Source organism: Oreochromis niloticus, linkage group LG10, assembly GCF_001858045.2.
Source record: "Oreochromis niloticus isolate F11D_XX linkage group LG10, O_niloticus_UMD_NMBU, whole genome shotgun sequence".
Classification (NCBI taxonomy): Eukaryota; Metazoa; Chordata; class Actinopteri; order Cichliformes; family Cichlidae; genus Oreochromis; species Oreochromis niloticus.
Genome location: NC_031975.2, coordinates 6,940,104 through 6,956,243, shown reverse-complemented (window position 1 = coordinate 6,956,243; position 16,140 = coordinate 6,940,104). Strand labels below are relative to the sequence as shown.

Here is a 16,140-nt window from a genome sequence, read left to right as displayed (position 1 = left end):
ATGTGCCTTGTGTGTTCAGTTCAACCAAGGTGCAGGCAGAACTGAACATAAACCTAAACTGGGAAAACTAACACAAAAGGAGGACACGGGGCGAGGAGCAGAGAGACACGGAGAAACACAGAATAATGCTGAGTAACACAGAAGATTCACGGAGAAACACAGACGACGCGACGAGGAGCACAGGCAGACACACAGTATAAATACACACACCGGGTAATTAGGAAATGGCACACAGGAGGGGACACAGCTGGAACTAATGGCTATAACGAGACACAAACCTACAAAGTAAAACAGGAAACTCACAGACTGTTTTACAATACCAACTCGGGGACACAAACAGAACACAGAGGAAAGACACAGGTAGGGATGATAGAAACACTAAACACACGACTCAAACCCTAAGAACAAATACAAAACAGCAGAAACTGAAAAATAATAACAATAAACTCAAAACACTGGATCAACGACCCAGGACCATGACAAATGCACCCCCATACCATCAGAGATGCAGACTTCTAAGCAAGAGCTAACAAGTTGGATGCTCTTTCTCCTCTTTAGTCCAGATGCAATGCCCATGTTTTCCAAAAAGAATGGCTTTTTCTTCATTGGAGCTTCACCCTGTGTTCACAGAAAGTGATTTCAGGAGATGTTCCTGAACCCATGAGGTGATTACAAGGATAGAATCATACCTGTTTTTAGTACAGTGCTGCCTGAGGGCTCGAAGATCATAGACATCCAGTATTGATTTTTGGCCTCGTCCACTGCACAGAGAGATTCCTTCCAATTCTCTGATTCTTTTGGTGGCACTATGTACTGTAGATGATGAGATCTTCTGAACTATATGTTGATGGGCCCTATTCTGAAATTCTTCCACAATTTATAGATGCTGTGTTTTTGCAGCATGGTAAACATTTGATATGTGTTGCTGCCATCAAATTCAGACTAGGCTAATGAGTCAAATGTCTCAGTTTAAACATTTGATATAGCTTCTGTGTTTTCTGCTGTTAATAAAATACGGGTTTGTGAGATTTGAATATCATTGCATTCTGTTTCTATCAAAATTTTAGACAGCTACTATGTATTTTTGAAATCGGATTTGCATAAAAACATGTCACTTGACGGGTCCTTTAAGGAATGATGGGTTAATTAATCTGTTCTTCAAATGAAAAACTCCACTGCAAGCTCACAGTAGACTGACAGAGGATAACATGGTATAAATCATAAATGTAGTCCTCCCTGTCTGTTCAGGCTGAAGCTGCTCGTTGTTTGTTTTGGTATTTTTGAACATTACCATGTTTGTGAGCCCCTGATTACCTGAAGACAAAGACAAACCCTTTGATGAGCTTTATATTACTTACTGCTATTATGGAAGCATCCCTGTTCCTCCATACTGTAAATGGGTCATTAGAGCTGTGGTTCGATGAGTGATTACACTAAAATTAAATAAAACACACCACTTAGACAAAGAGGATCACCTGTGAAATCAGCAAGCTCTGATAAATATGAGTTTAAATGGGCTGCAAACACTCACTCCTGAGAACTGAAACCTTCTATTTCCTACTTCAGCTTGCATGTGTCTCTACGGGGTCTCATCTGATCTTTTTCTCTCTTTCTCTCTCTGCTTATTTCATTCATTACTTTGTTTTCCTTATCAGTTTAAGTGGTGTTTACCCCTGAATAAATGCCCAAATCTTTCTGTCTCGTTTATATAAAAAGCACTCAAATGCTTTGGAACTGGACCAAGTAGGTTAACTGGGTATGTGTTATAGTTTCTTTTTGTCAATACAATTGTCTTTCTTCTCAAGCACATGCTCTGCTCAGTGATAGATCCTCTTCTCCTCCAGGCGTCTAACAGCTCCTGCCAAACCACCAGGGGTTAAGGAGATGCTCCTCTCCGCTGCTTTACTTCACCATGTCGATGTGCATGATGCCCCTAAGAGGCAGTATCTCTTCTGTTCCTGCCTTTTTGTTTATACTTAATCTGGACAATGCCAAGCAAGCTCTGGTTGGTCATGTACATTTGAGCCATTCTGTTGGGAAATAGTAAAAGAGGAGTGTGTAATTGGCTCACATTTTCTAAAGCAGCATCTTTATGGCACATAAACTACCACTCTTTTTAATCTCCACCAAAAGCTCAAATATTTGAAAAATATCAAAGTTGAACATTGCACAGGAGGATGGTTATGAGTGACAGATCCTGGATCTAACGGAAGTCTGATTTTACTGCAGCAGTTGTGTGATTAAGCAAATGTTCTGCATAGCAGCTCTGGTTTTACTATCTATCATCTCAGTTTGTGTTCCTGTAGCCGTCCTGTAGCTCTGTTTGAAGCAGTCTTATTCACTATGTGGGAGGGAGTCCCTCAGATGTCCCAGAGGAAAGCTCAGAGTAACAGCTGTGTGCTGTTAAGCTGCTGTTGGGCCAAACTAACCAGTCAGTCCATCCGTCCAAGGCCTTCTCTTTGGAAAAACACAGCATGCAGTTTGAAAATCATTCTAATTCAAGATAAATTTTACTTTTATTTGCTCTTTACTGCTCCTTGTTGCCACTGGAGAAAAACACCCACTACAACAGTGGCTATTCTTTGATTGGAATTTTCTTCAAGATAAGCATTTCCTAACTGTTTGTGGGAATGGAAATTCAAATCAACTCTATTTCATTTTAGCTCATTTCCAGCTATTTTATTTATATAGTACCAAATCACAGCAACGGTCACCTCAAGGTGTTTTATATTGTAAGGTAAAGATCCTACAATAATACAGAGCATGACCCACTATGAGCAAGCACTTGGCGACAGTGGGAAGGAAAAACTCCCTTTTAACAGGAAGAAACCTCCATTAGAACCAGACTCAGGGAGGGGCGGGCCATCTGCTGCAACCAGCTACAGATCAGAGGAGGGAAACAGAAAGAAGACACAATACAAATAAGCAGTTTATCTGTATTTATTTATTTGCTTTATAGAATAATGACATTGTATTTATTAGAAGTTTAACTGCAAACAGATTTTTACCTAACTACCCTTTGAAAACCACTTGTGAGGATCTCACCATTTTGTTTAGATAAATTGGATTAACACAATGTGTTCCCTAAAACTGTGTAATGTGTGGGTCTCCTCAAGGTCAGTTTATAGCATCATACCTCAAAAATGACAAAATCTAAATGCAAAATGCCAAAAGAGAGCAATACACTAATACAGCTTGCAGTCTAGTCAGCAGAAGTTGCAGATAAAGAAAAAAGAAAGCAACAAAGGCGACTTTGTTTAATTCTATCATGCCACAGGGGGGCAGTAATGAGCCAATCTGAGCTTGGCTCATCACATTTAATCAAACAACAAGAAATGACAATAAAGACAAACTATTTATAATTTATCTAACTATACTGGGGGTTTTTCAGAGGTAAGGCTTCTACTAACTGATCCATTCTGCAGCAACCCTAGGCATTTCTATGGGAAGCATCCATTTCTGCCTCCTCCACAGTGGATGAAACGGTCCCAAAAGGGCTAATTTCTTCCTGCGCATTATTAATGGATATCTTTAAACACGATTACATGGACTTGGAAAATAGTTCGGACAACTCACACCTTAATTAACATGATTTTTTTTTTTTTAAAGGGACCCAAGCCATTTTGATTGAAAGCTCTCTGTACACACTAACAGTTTAAACAGCAGCCAGACAGAGCTCCTTAAGGCGCCCTCTTGTTGTACCTGTGTTTATGGTGATAAACAAACACAAATGAATGCCTGGAAGAAAGCTGGGCTTGACGTCCAAAATAAAGTACAGTTTATTTGCTGCTGCTGCTCCTGCTGCTGCTGGAGAAGACCCAGGCCAAAATGTGACTGGGGTCCCTTTCAGATGTGCTGACTCTTTAGTTTGTCCATCTTAGCAGTGACTCTGCTCCCCTCCAGCACTCTTTTTAAGCCCCTCCCCCTCTTTCCTACCCGATCATCTGTGTCCTGTGTGAGTCACATCTCACTCTCATTGTCCTGGCATTTTTGTTCCCGCGTATCTTTGACATCGGCCAGCTCTGCATGACACCCCCCCCCCCCCCCCCCCCCCTTTCCTATTCCTCCTCCTTCTTCTCCTCCTCCTCTATCTCCATTTAGCAATTCTACTCTACATGGATGTCCACTAACATTAACTCTGTCCCCCTCTGTCCTCCCTCCCCTGTTTTGATACAAATATGGCTGCATTTGTACAAGCGAAAAAGACAGAGCAAATCATGTAGTTTATAGATTCATCCTTTGTTTTGAATTTGAATTTGATTTTGAATTCCATCTGATTTTTATTTTTACTTTCCCCCCTCTATTTTTCTTTTTTTTTTCTTTTTTTTTCTTTTTCTTTGGTTTAATTTATTCTCAGTCTCTGGACTAAATATGTAGCGCTGATACTAAAAGAGGTCATTGTCTTTTTCCCATTTTCGCTGCGGAGAACATTCCTTTCTCCTCTTTTTTTTTCCTTTTTTTCTTTCTTTCCTGTTTTTTGTTGATATTGCATACGTGTCACTGATTGAAATGGAAGGTAGGTAATGCTTTGCCTACGCACGTGATCTTTATGCAGATGAGAATGTGACAAGCACCCTAGCCTGAGTGACGTCAATGTTTCTCTCTCTCTCTCTCTTTCTCTTTCTCTTTCTCTCTTTCTGTTGTTTACCAATGGTCTTTAACCAAATTAATTTGACTTCATCAATTATGATTTGACTCTTAAAAGATTGGATTATGTAGCGCTCTGGTTTTTCTCTTTCCTACTTAATTTCATGCTGAAGTCCAGTATCCAGCTTTATCTTCCAGGTCCATTTCTGTCCATTTTTTTTCTTTTCTCTCTGTTCTGGTAGAATGCATTCCTGTTTGTCCAGCATCTCTCTGTTTGTCGGTGAATTAGTACATCCGTCTTTTGATTTTCACCATATTGATTCCCTCGACTGTTTCCAATAACTGTCATAAGCACAAGTGGTTGTATTTTCTTATTATTACGCTTAGTTGTCTCCTCTCTAGTGGAGAACGGTGCTTTTGTTGTATCTTCAGATTTGGAAGCAGCTCAGACAGAACAGGATAATGCATGCAGAAGACCCAGCTGTATTTGCTTTCAGACAAAGCGCCTTTTGGAGATTAACCTTCTTTTTATGCCTGCTTACAGTGAGCAGTGCATTACTGTGCATCACAAATTTCAGTCCCTAAACTCCCACTGTAATGCTAATTCTATTTTTTGTCCTATGCTTAAAATACAGGTTCTCTCTACATACTGTTTAAAGGATAAGGACGACAGCACTCTAGTTTTTATATCATCAAATCCCCTGAAAAGACCAAAGCAAACAACATAGGCTGTCTGTCAATACAATTCCTGTACCCAGTCTGTTGTACATTCTTACCGAAGGCGCAATAATTTATGAATGGGGCCCAATAGTTCCATTTCCACAAACAGTTTCATTTGGTAAGACTTTACAACAAAAATCAGTTTTATTTATATGGTGCTAGTTCACAATTAGAATTGTCTCAAGGTCCTTTATGTTGTAAGGTAAAAGAAATCCCCAACAATCAGATGATCCCCCTGTGGGCAGCACTTGGTAACTGTAGGGAAGAAAAACTCCCTTTTAACAGTAAGAGACCCCTGACAGAACCAGGTTAAGGGAAGAGAAGCCATTGAAGCTAGACACAAAAGTGAAGTGAAGACATGCTCACAGTAATGACGCTGATGTTTAGTACTTAGCTCTTAGTTTGCTAATTTAACACAAAGTACAGCTGAGGCTGACGGCAATGTTGTAAACTGAAGTATTGGATTGCATTTTAATTTATTTAGGCTTTATCACTGTCATCAAGTTATCAACCAAATCCGATGACAATCTAGTTAATGACAATACACTGAAACTAGTTGGTGGTGGTTGATGGTGTGCCAGAGAGTCTGGGAACTGGAAATATCTAATTCAGAGTTTACATTTTTCTGTCTTGAGCAAAGTGGTAAATGAAGCTGCTATTGCCATCTATAGAGCCGTGCTAGTGGCTCTGCGTAGGGGACAGTGCTCTCCTAATAGCCTTTCTGGCCATTATAATTTCCAGAGTAAATGTTGCATGTCATAGGAACTATTTTTAACCGTGCATTAACACACATTTGGTGCACTAGGTCCTCTGAAATGCACTGCATGTGAATGTGTGTGCTTTCTCCAAAGTAAACTGCTCGGCCCATTTTCATGCCAATGAAAGCAACTGAACTGGCTGCCCTGCTAGAATAAATTAAGTGCAGTTTATTCGGGACCATTAAAGTCAGGTGTTATTTCCTTATACACTCATTTATATTTGGCAGCATGTCGTTGTTCTGCTCCCCACACACCCCCACACCCCCCACCCTACAAGCTTTACAAGGAAAGCCAGAGGTGGGAAACCCTGGGACAGAACAGCCATTAATGACAAACAGCTGATTTAAACACTGATTTAAAAACAGCATAAAAAGGAGGAACTGGGATAGAAATGGCTTGCAAAGTGGCTTGCAGATGCAAAGCAACTATGAGCAGAAAAACCCAACCAAAAATAGTTTTTGGTCTTTTTGTGGGATTTACAAAAGTGTATGATATTGTCTGCTTTATACTCTTTAAAGCTTTGCCAATTTTCATTAGCTTCAAGGTCATTGCTGACTCTAAAAAAATCACTGATTTGGGTATAATGTGTTTTTTAAGCCTAATAATACAGCACTCTCTTATGTAGCAACAACTACCTGGAACTACATGTAATAGCAAAATCCTGCTAGTGTGAGAACTGTAAGTGTCCTGTATGAAAGAGATGAAAGAGCCCACAAGCACAAACACTGAGATAGTGAACTAGCAAACATGTCAGGCAGTCAAACAGCTGTCTCATTATATAAAGCACACTGAGAGCAAAAAGGTAAAGGAATTATCTTTAACTCTCACTGACCAGTTGCTCTGTGATGTTTAGGAAGGTGACTGGGCCCAGAGGATTTAACTCTCTGTGTGAGGGACTCCCTGCACATTGTGGTTTTCCTCTTTGCTTTTCAGTTCTTTTCTATTGATTTCCATGCATTGTCTCATGAGTCACTGGCAGGGAAGGGTTTTGTGTCTTTTTCTCTTGCATTTTGTGAATCTAATGATGCACTTATGTTGCCCCACTTTTCCCTTTTCTTCATACCTTACCTACTAAAGGAGGGAATACCACTTTATTGGTAAGTGGATGTTAACCAGAAGGGAGTTAAACACGAGTAACCATTTAAAAAAAACAAAGAAAATGGGTCGCTGTTCACATCTCAGCAATTGTCTTCAGGAAAAAAAAATCCAGAAAGAGAAAATTGAGTAACAGAAGATTTGTTTTCTGATTCGATTGATACAATAATTGTGATCTTTATTTTGTTCCTTCCATTTCTGTGATGTTCTGTCAAGTTGTCTTCTCTTTCTGTTTTGTTTCTTTTTTTTAACCATACTGAAAAAACTGAAGAAGTCCTCTGTTTCTACTCTACAAAATCTGTAGCTCTGTACTTTCTGCCTCTGCTCTTAAACTTATTTGGTTCACAGTTTTGTTTTGTTTCTTTTTTCTACCCTCTCTCCCCCCTCTTCCTAGTTTTTTTTTTTGTTTGTTTTTGCGATTATGATTTCTTCAACTCATTATGGTTTTGCATGCCAAGTATTGCATGTGCTGCACCATAGAGGACTATCTATAAGCCATATGGAGAAAACCTAGATCTTTTTCTTTTAGATGTTTACCTTCTTTTGGCAAGTACACCATAGCTCTCGATCACCAACTTGAAAACTCTCTGATGCTATTTTTCTCCTTTTTTTTCTTTTTTCTTTTCTTTCCTTTTGTTGGTCATCATTTCTCTACAGAAGTTCCACATGCTGACTACCAGCTCTGCAAGCATCCAGTCATCTCTGCTGAGAGAGAACAAGATACACAGCGCCCCCATCAGGAACCAGATTGGAAAGATGTGTGCGGCAGAAGATGCTGGGAGTGTCGATGGCAGGGGCACAGCTATAGGGAGCTCTCTGAGCAAGGCGTCAGGGAGGAGAGGAGGCCAGAGAGGTCAGAATAAGACCTCCCACTCCCCTGCTCACAGCAGTGACTCGACCCACTCCCAGCACAACCATACTCACAGAGGGAGGAGCTCTCGTCACCAGAGAAAGTAAGCCTTCCATTGCAATTGTGCACTTGCAGGCTCCTATCACTGCTGGACCTCACCGTTTTGGCTTTGCAAATGAGAGAGAACTGTTTGACATCTGCTGGATTATACTTCCCATTCCCCCAGGGGAAAAGGTGGCCACTCTTCCAAGAGACACCACCGATCCAGTCGGGGTCAGGCACGCCACCGGAGCACATCAGCATCTCCAGGGCGCCAATCACACACGTCAGCCAACAAAGTCGGGAGCAAGGCAAACCTCCGACAGCGCAGCAGCTCCTGGAGCAGCGGACGTTCGTCCTCGCCCTCTGCCTCCAGAGACAGAGGACCCAGCAAGGCCAAGTCCCCACACAACAGGCAGAATGCCTCCAGGTGAGCCGCTGTCTGATGTATAGTAGATTTATAATATGCTCCCATTGATCGATGACATTGTTGGTCTGACTAATTTGTGTGTCACCCAGGGACAGGGAGAGTGCCAACCGCTCTGACACCGACAGCCGAGCTCGCCGCCGTTCACGCAGCTACTCACCTATCCGCAAAAGAAGAAGAGATTCGCCCAGCTTCATGGAGGCTCGCAGGATCACCAGGTAACGCCACATGATTAAACACACTTCTCCTCCACATTGTGTGTGTGTTTCAGCTCTTTCCTGCGAGGACCGAGCCCCGGAATAATACAGCCATGTATCTTGTTCTTTCTCACAGGCCTGAGTGGCTCTTAAATATGAGACACTTTAATGCATTACACTTAAAGCATGTCCCATGATTTTGCAGGATGGTACTCATGCTGGGGCAAAGGTCATTCTTTCATAGCTTCAAATTACAACAAAGGCAGGAAAAAGATATAAAGAGAAGGGATTTTGCTCCTGTTTTAACTCACAACTGGTAATTTTTAAGAAACCCATTAAGAGCCATTAAATCCTTTGTGTGGAATAAAAATGAAAAACCACAGGCATAAATGGATGCAGTCATTATAAGGGTGGAGCTCTAGTAGACAGAAAATGTTACCTCCTGCTTTTAAACATCTATTTCAGGCTTTCTACTGGCATTATGAGGGACATAAAGTGGTCACTGTCCTTTATGTTTGGGTTTTTACTCTGCCATCATGTTTCATTTCCTTTAGAGATGACATACCATTTGTAGAAGTGTTGTACTTTCATTTTCTGCACTGTCCCTCACTAAATAAGATTTTATTATTGCCTAACTATAGCTCTAGAGAATTGAAATACTGTATGAATTAAAAGCAAACATGCTACCAATAAAAACTACAAATCATATGGTGTTTCTGAGTCATTTCAGTAGAAAGATTGAACTGAAACTGCAAAAAATGTGCCTTTTGGTGATACCTGGGACCAGATACATACAGCTCTGTTTAGACTTACAACTAAAACTGTGAGTACACAAAAGCAGAAATGCAAGTGAAATTGCCTGTTTTGCTTTATAGTAAATTCCACCTTGGCTTGACTTGCCAACATCCAAATATCAGTTTGAGTGTTTATGTATCAGGCCTCTGTAGTAATGTTAATGTCTAGTTCATGAAAACAAATGAAAACCTGCAAAGACCAGTTGGCAATGTCTGGCCACGGTCCCACTGAGACATGGATAGTGTCTCCCACGCGTGAATCAATGAGCTTGTGTAAAGTCAAGTTCCAGGAACAGCACCGTCTGAGGATTTGATCCTCGTACCTAAAAGCAGTCAGGGTGCACTGGGTTAACCCTGTAACGCCAAGTGGATCATATTTGATACATGAGTTTTTTTCCTTAAAAACCTGACACACACAATCAGATACACACAGTGTTACTGCAAACAAACTGCACAATATAGCAAAAATGACACAAATAAAAACATAAATTATATCATGATATATTATGATCTTATTTTTTGTTATTTGTTAGAAGGTTCAATAAACACTTGAATTTTAATTTTCTGGCAAGTATTTCATGGTTCAGGCTTTAGAGGGTCAACACAAGGAAGTCTGTGTGACCCCTCCAAAGATATGCATCCCCAGACCATCACTGACCCACTGCCACACTAGTCATGCTGGATGATGTTGTAGATGTATAACATCTGCCACAGACTCCAGACTGTTTCATGTTTCCACATGTAGTCAGTGTGAACCAGCTCGTATCTGTGACGAGAACGGGGCAGCAGTGGGGGGACCTGCCAGTTCTGCTGTTTACATGTGAAATCTAGTTGAGCTGCATGATGGTGGACAGTGAGCACAGGTCCCACTAAAGGACATCAGGACCTCACGCCACCCTCATAGAGTCTGTTTCTGACAGTTTTGTCAGAAACATGCACACGAGTAGACCGCTGAAGGTGATTTTGTATTGGTCGTGCTGCTGGCTCTACAGGCTTGTCCAGCTTTCCTCTTGTAATAGCCTCTATCTCCTTCACACTCTTGAGACTGTACTGTGAGATACTGCACATACACTGTTAAAAAAAAAATCCTAGAAAAACAGTAATATTCTGGCAGCTGGGGCGCCAAAATAATACCATAAAATAACAGAAAATAACTTTATCATAAAAATACGGTTATTTTCAATAATGACAATACAGTTTGTTGTCCTAATTTTACATGGGATTTTGCCTTTTTCAAGTGCGTTTAAACATTACATTAGGAACATTTTAATGTGATTAAACAATGAAATTACCTATAATCAAGGTCAATGAATGTGGCAATATGAATAATAATAATACTTAAATGTACAGAAATATACAGTTAGTTTAAATAATAATGGATTGCATGCCCTGGGACAGGCTGACAGATCGCACCATCGGCCCCTCTGGCCATCACCAGTAGGCGGTAGGTGAAGTGCCTTGACTAAGGACAGAACGACCAAGAGTGTCCGAGCCGGGGCTCGAAGCGGCAACCTTCTGATTGCAAGGCGAACTGCTAACTCTTGAGCCACGATCGCCCTAAATAGCAATAATAGTAATAATTATTTGATGTTAAAAAAGTTTATGAGAATCATTTTATATATTTTTCCATAGCATTACATTTGAATTTAACAGTTCAATCTTTCAAATAACGGACAAATATTTGTGACATCATGATACATTTGTGAATGTATTTTAACAATCTAAATATGCATATGTACAGACAAATACATTTAAAAAACAAGAAAATTGTGTTTTATTACATTACAGTGATTTTACGTTAATTTACATTTGAAATGTGAAATCACAGTCTATTTATGTAAATTTAATGATATTCTAGAAGAACAGAACAAAACTGTAAAATACACAGTAATATACTTTTATATTAGGACTAATTTCTTACAGTGTACGATCATGCCTTCCTGGAGGAGTTGAAAAAGTTATGCAGCCTCCATGAGGTGCAGGTACTGTCTCATGCTACCAGTAGTGACAAGGACAGTAGCAAAAAGCATAAATATAGAAAAACCAGTCAGGGGGATAAGGAAAGAGCATTGGTCTATAGCAAAATTATCCCCTTTTGGGGGGGGATTGCCTTGTTGGTGCCCCTCCAGTCTACTTATTGTCACTTTTATTTACACCAAAGCAGGTGAAATTGATTCACCATGGTGTATACTTTCTAACTGGACATGTTGACAGCTGAAGTTTGACTGTCTGTTATACTGTGATGATCAAGTCTTCCTTTTTTGAGCAGTGTAAATATGATACACGAAAAGTCCTTTATTCAGTTTCTCTCTTAAATCCAAGTGTTTGCTTAGTGCAAATCATCTACACATAAGTTAACTCTGTGTGCTGTAGACATTATTTGAAGCCCAGGTACATGGATATTACATGGATAGAAGTGTATATCTCAGAAAGTATGTAAATATGAGATTTGAGGACCTGAAAGTGTAGAGCTAGTCACTTAAATTGATAAATGTTTTCAGTTATTGCCCTTATTTATTTTAATATTGAGTGATTTGTGACCAAAGTGCTTCAATACGAGATATAACATAAGATGTAAGAATGAGGATGTAAAATGAAGAATAACTGAACTGGCAAAAGATTTCATTGGTTAATTTAGTTGTTCCAGTTGTTCTATTCCATTTTAATGAGTCTTTTTAAAACCATTTATTAGACTCATCCACATATTTGTTTCCTGCTTACTTCTTAGACTTCTTAATTTATTCTCATATGATCGTTTCATTGTTACCAATAGAAATGCTTTTAGGTGCAGTTAATTATTCAGACAAACAGAGGAAGAAGAAAGTCCCACCTGCAGGTGAAATGTGTTTCAGCCTCTCCCTGTGTTACCTCTGCAACCTTCTCATTCGAGTGTAAATAGCCATGGGTAAAATGTGTGTACTTTGTCATCTTTCACTTCAGTCCTTAAAGGTCCCGACACCAGGACAACGGGCTACTGCTGAACCCAATTGCTGCCGGCTAGTCACCCCGGTAACAGTTGCCGTGCAGCAGGACCCTGATACCGTGACTGAAGTTTGGCTGAGCAGCAACTCATCAGAGCTCCCATGAGTAAACTGGGCTTCCTCCTCTGTCCTTTCTCTGCTTCTTCATCTCATTCCTGAAACTCACTCCGGCTCTAGAGCCGCACCCTGCTGTATTTCTGCACTACTGTTGTAACACAAAGGATGCAGAGATTAAAGCGCTATCAAGGTTTATTAGAGTGGAAGCCCCCCTCTTTCCCTCACACACCTTATTGCTCACACTGTTGATTCCCACAGCCAATGTAGAAGACAAAAGCTGGGGTTGAGTTATCTACAGCGCTGCTCGTGAAATGTACCTCGTAGCAGCAGGGATACCTTGATAGCGTTTATCTCTCCCTGCACCACTGACTCTTGATTTTTATTTTCTGGGTGTTGGCCTCCACTGAGAAGATGAGGTTCTTAGGGAACTAACGGCTAATTACCTTACAGGAAGTAAGGGTGGCCAGGGTGGCTATTAACAAGGCAATCTAAGCTTGAACTTCAACTAAACACATGCATTTTTCTGCTATACGTGTGTGTGTGTGTGTGTGTGTGTGTGTGTGTGTGTGTGTGTGTGTGTGTGTGAGGCTGAAGAGCTTTTTTTTAACCCACATAGCTGCTCTCTTTCAGATCCTGTACTGATTACACGTCACCATTCTGTGACCTAACACTGATTGCCTTAATCTTGCTTTAACATCAGATTTAACAGTATAACCATAGAAAATAGGACTAGGACATAGGACTAACTGTTCAAACCCTTATTTTTCCCCCTCCTCCAGCGCTCGGAAGCGGCCGATTCCATACTACCGGCCCAGTCCTTCATCTTCCAGCTACGACAGCAGCCCGTCACAATCCAGCCGCAGCCACAGCCGCAGCTACAGCAGCTACAGCCGCAGCAGAAGTCACAGCAGGAGCCACAGCAGGAGCCGGAGCCAGAGCTGGAGCCGCAGCCACAGCTGGAGTCGCAGCCAGAGCCGGAGCTGGAGTCGCAGCAGGAGCCGCTCCCGCAGCCACCACAGTTATTACAGCCGCAGCAGCTATGACAGCCCGGGGTTCTGATGGCGACCAGCAGAACGAGAACAAAAAAAAAAACAGGAACAAAAGTAGGAGAAGTGCTGTTAAACCTGCTGCACTCCGGTAGATTCATTACGTATCCTTAGCAAGTCCTCGGCAGGGGCCGCACTGCTGTACAGCCCGGGATCCAAACTCCTTCACCATGGACCATTCTGTCTCTAACACAGAGCCTGGATCAAAGAGAGGAAAATGTATTTTGATATAGCACATTACCATGAAATTGGCTGTCACTGTTCATGTCTTCTCACACATTCAAGGAAAGGTTTTTTCTTTTTTACGTGTCTAAAATGAATTGGCTGAGCCCAAAGAACAAATGTATGTTAGCACTTTCCTTCTCATCTTCCACACAGCTACCAAAAATACATTCAATAACAGTTAATAACAGTTATATAAGTATATATAGATATATATCAAATATATCCTGAAAAGAGGGGCTGAGTAGACGAAAAGAAGACGAAAAGAAGGCAGACACATCGAAATCACACAGCTTACTGTACATTTCAGAGAATCACTTCGTTTTCTCTCATCATGTAATCATCAACCCCAAAGACTTCCAGTTCATCCAAGCACACAGATCAACAAAAAGAGAACAAAAGAGAAGTCAGAGGATGAATCAGGAAAAGAAATAAAAATAACTTTTTTTTTTCTTTTTTTAGAAGAAAACTGTATTGCATAGATTTGTCTGTACAGATGTAAACTCTCTTAAGTTTGGCTTTGTAAACTATGCACTGTATATTCCATATAGTTTGAAGAGGTATGTTCAGCATGATTCATCAGGAGAGAGTCAAGGAACCTGATGGAAATGATAGGTGCCAGCAGGGTGAATCTGCCCTCCCCCTTCCCCCTGACCTTTGCAAACAGAGGTTAATGAACGCATTACGTTCGTTATGCTAATCCTGTGCGAGAGTGTGTTCGCGTTTGTATGTGTGTGTGAGTGTGAACCTCCTTTACAAAGATCAACGAGGTAATGATTTACGTGAGCTGCTGTATGGTACCATACTGCAAAAAGTCTCCATGCACATTTGTGAGTTGATCTCAGCTGTTTATGAAACTTGCTGTATTTATTCATTTATTTATTGGGTTATTTATTGTTTAATGTATTTATCATTTCGCTGTGAAGCAGTTGGATCATGGTTTGGAGATGGGTTTGCTGCAGATTTGAGAAAAGTACTGTAAATGTCCACGTTATGATACAGAATCGGTTTCTCATTGCAAAGGTTAGCTCCTGTTATCAGATCAACAAGCAGTGCACAGATGCATTGCTACGTGTTTAAGGAGCTCTGATTTTTGAGCCAGTTGAACTGAGCGTTCACCCACAGTTACTCCCACCACTGCCATTATTGCGTCCCCAGCCGTTATAATGATTCATGGTAACGCAGGGCCGCTGTGGCTCTGCCTGTGCCGAGGGAGGAAGAGAACTCGGCCTGAAGCAGCCTGAAGAGTCTATTACTCTGCTGTACATTTCCAGTCACTCCATATTTCAGTCCCTTGTATAATTGGCCACACGTTTCTAGCAGAGGTCTCCCCGGTTGCTGGCTACAAAAGATAATGAGCGATGGCTTGGCAGGCACGGCAGCAGGCTGTGTCTGCACCTCCATGAGGGTGGTTAACAAACAGGTGATACAATCAGGGATCAGCCTAAGTCTTCCTTACCATTCACCCGGTCTCATGACATGCATTTCCAGTGTAACCACACTTATCCCAGCTATGATACTCTGCAGCCTGACCATTTATTCCAAGTATAGCATTGCCCCTTTGATTCTACAAATCATTCTTTGTATTGTACAAGTTATTATACCTGACAATAAACAGAAACAAATGGGGAAATGATCCAGTTTTTGAGTTCTTCTCTCTGCCTTCAGGTGCAGTCAGCGATAACTTGTTGGTGCTGTGTATGTATTTTCCTACAGATGGCACTGATGAGAACCTTGACCAAAAACATGAAGCCTCTCTCTATTAAGTAGGCTAGAATGTTCTCCAGCTGTGGGGAATTACTGAAACGTCGAGGCAAACTTGGGCTGAGAGGAAGACGTGGCTTATTTTAGAGGCAGATATCACATCCTGTGCTGTAACTTTGAGGGATTAGATTTCTTACACTAAGACCTGAGCCAAATCTTCCACAAATCAAATACTTACTTACTTTGCCATATATCAAATAAATTAACATAACCTCCATTTCACTGTCACATCTATTTTTTAAATTAGCCTAGCACATTTAAAACAATAGAAGCTGACCCAAAGTGCTTAAGAGACAGACACATTTACATTCCAGGTCTTCAACTACTTCATGTGCAAAGTAAAAATCATGATGATTTAGTGGTCATTAAAATGTATTCAGATTTTGGAAACTGGCAATTAATCTCATAAATCATGACATACTACTCCCCCCTAGATAAACTGCCTTCATAGTTTAAAAATATGTGTACTAGTATTAGTAATACTGGCCGTGTATTTACTTGGTTTCGGATCGATACCAAAATTGCAGTATCACGCGGCACTAACTAATCCAGTAAACAATGAAAGACTGTCAGGTTAACAGAAGACTTGAGACACTACAGCTT

At 40.8% G+C, this 16,140-nt stretch overlaps 1 protein-coding gene across 2 annotated transcripts in view; it reads left to right on the top strand.

Moving 5' to 3' along the window:
• The window catches only part of srrm3 (serine/arginine repetitive matrix 3), a 101,693-nt gene extending 86,284 nt beyond the window's left edge, over positions 1 to 15,409 (top strand). The window contains exons 11-14 of one of the 2 annotated variants that reach the window (XM_005460837.4): positions 7,821 to 8,113; positions 8,237 to 8,479; positions 8,569 to 8,694; positions 13,285 to 15,409. In XM_005460837.4, coding sequence (XP_005460894.1) covers positions 7,821 to 8,113; positions 8,237 to 8,479; positions 8,569 to 8,694; positions 13,285 to 13,564 — 942 coding nt within the window. In that variant the 3' untranslated portion in view covers positions 13,565 to 15,409. Of the gene's footprint in view, positions 1 to 7,817; positions 8,114 to 8,236; positions 8,480 to 8,568; positions 8,695 to 13,284 lie in introns of both variants that reach the window. The other variant, XM_005460835.4, reaches the window with a different exon arrangement.
• The last annotated feature ends 731 nt before the right edge of the window (positions 15,410 to 16,140 follow it).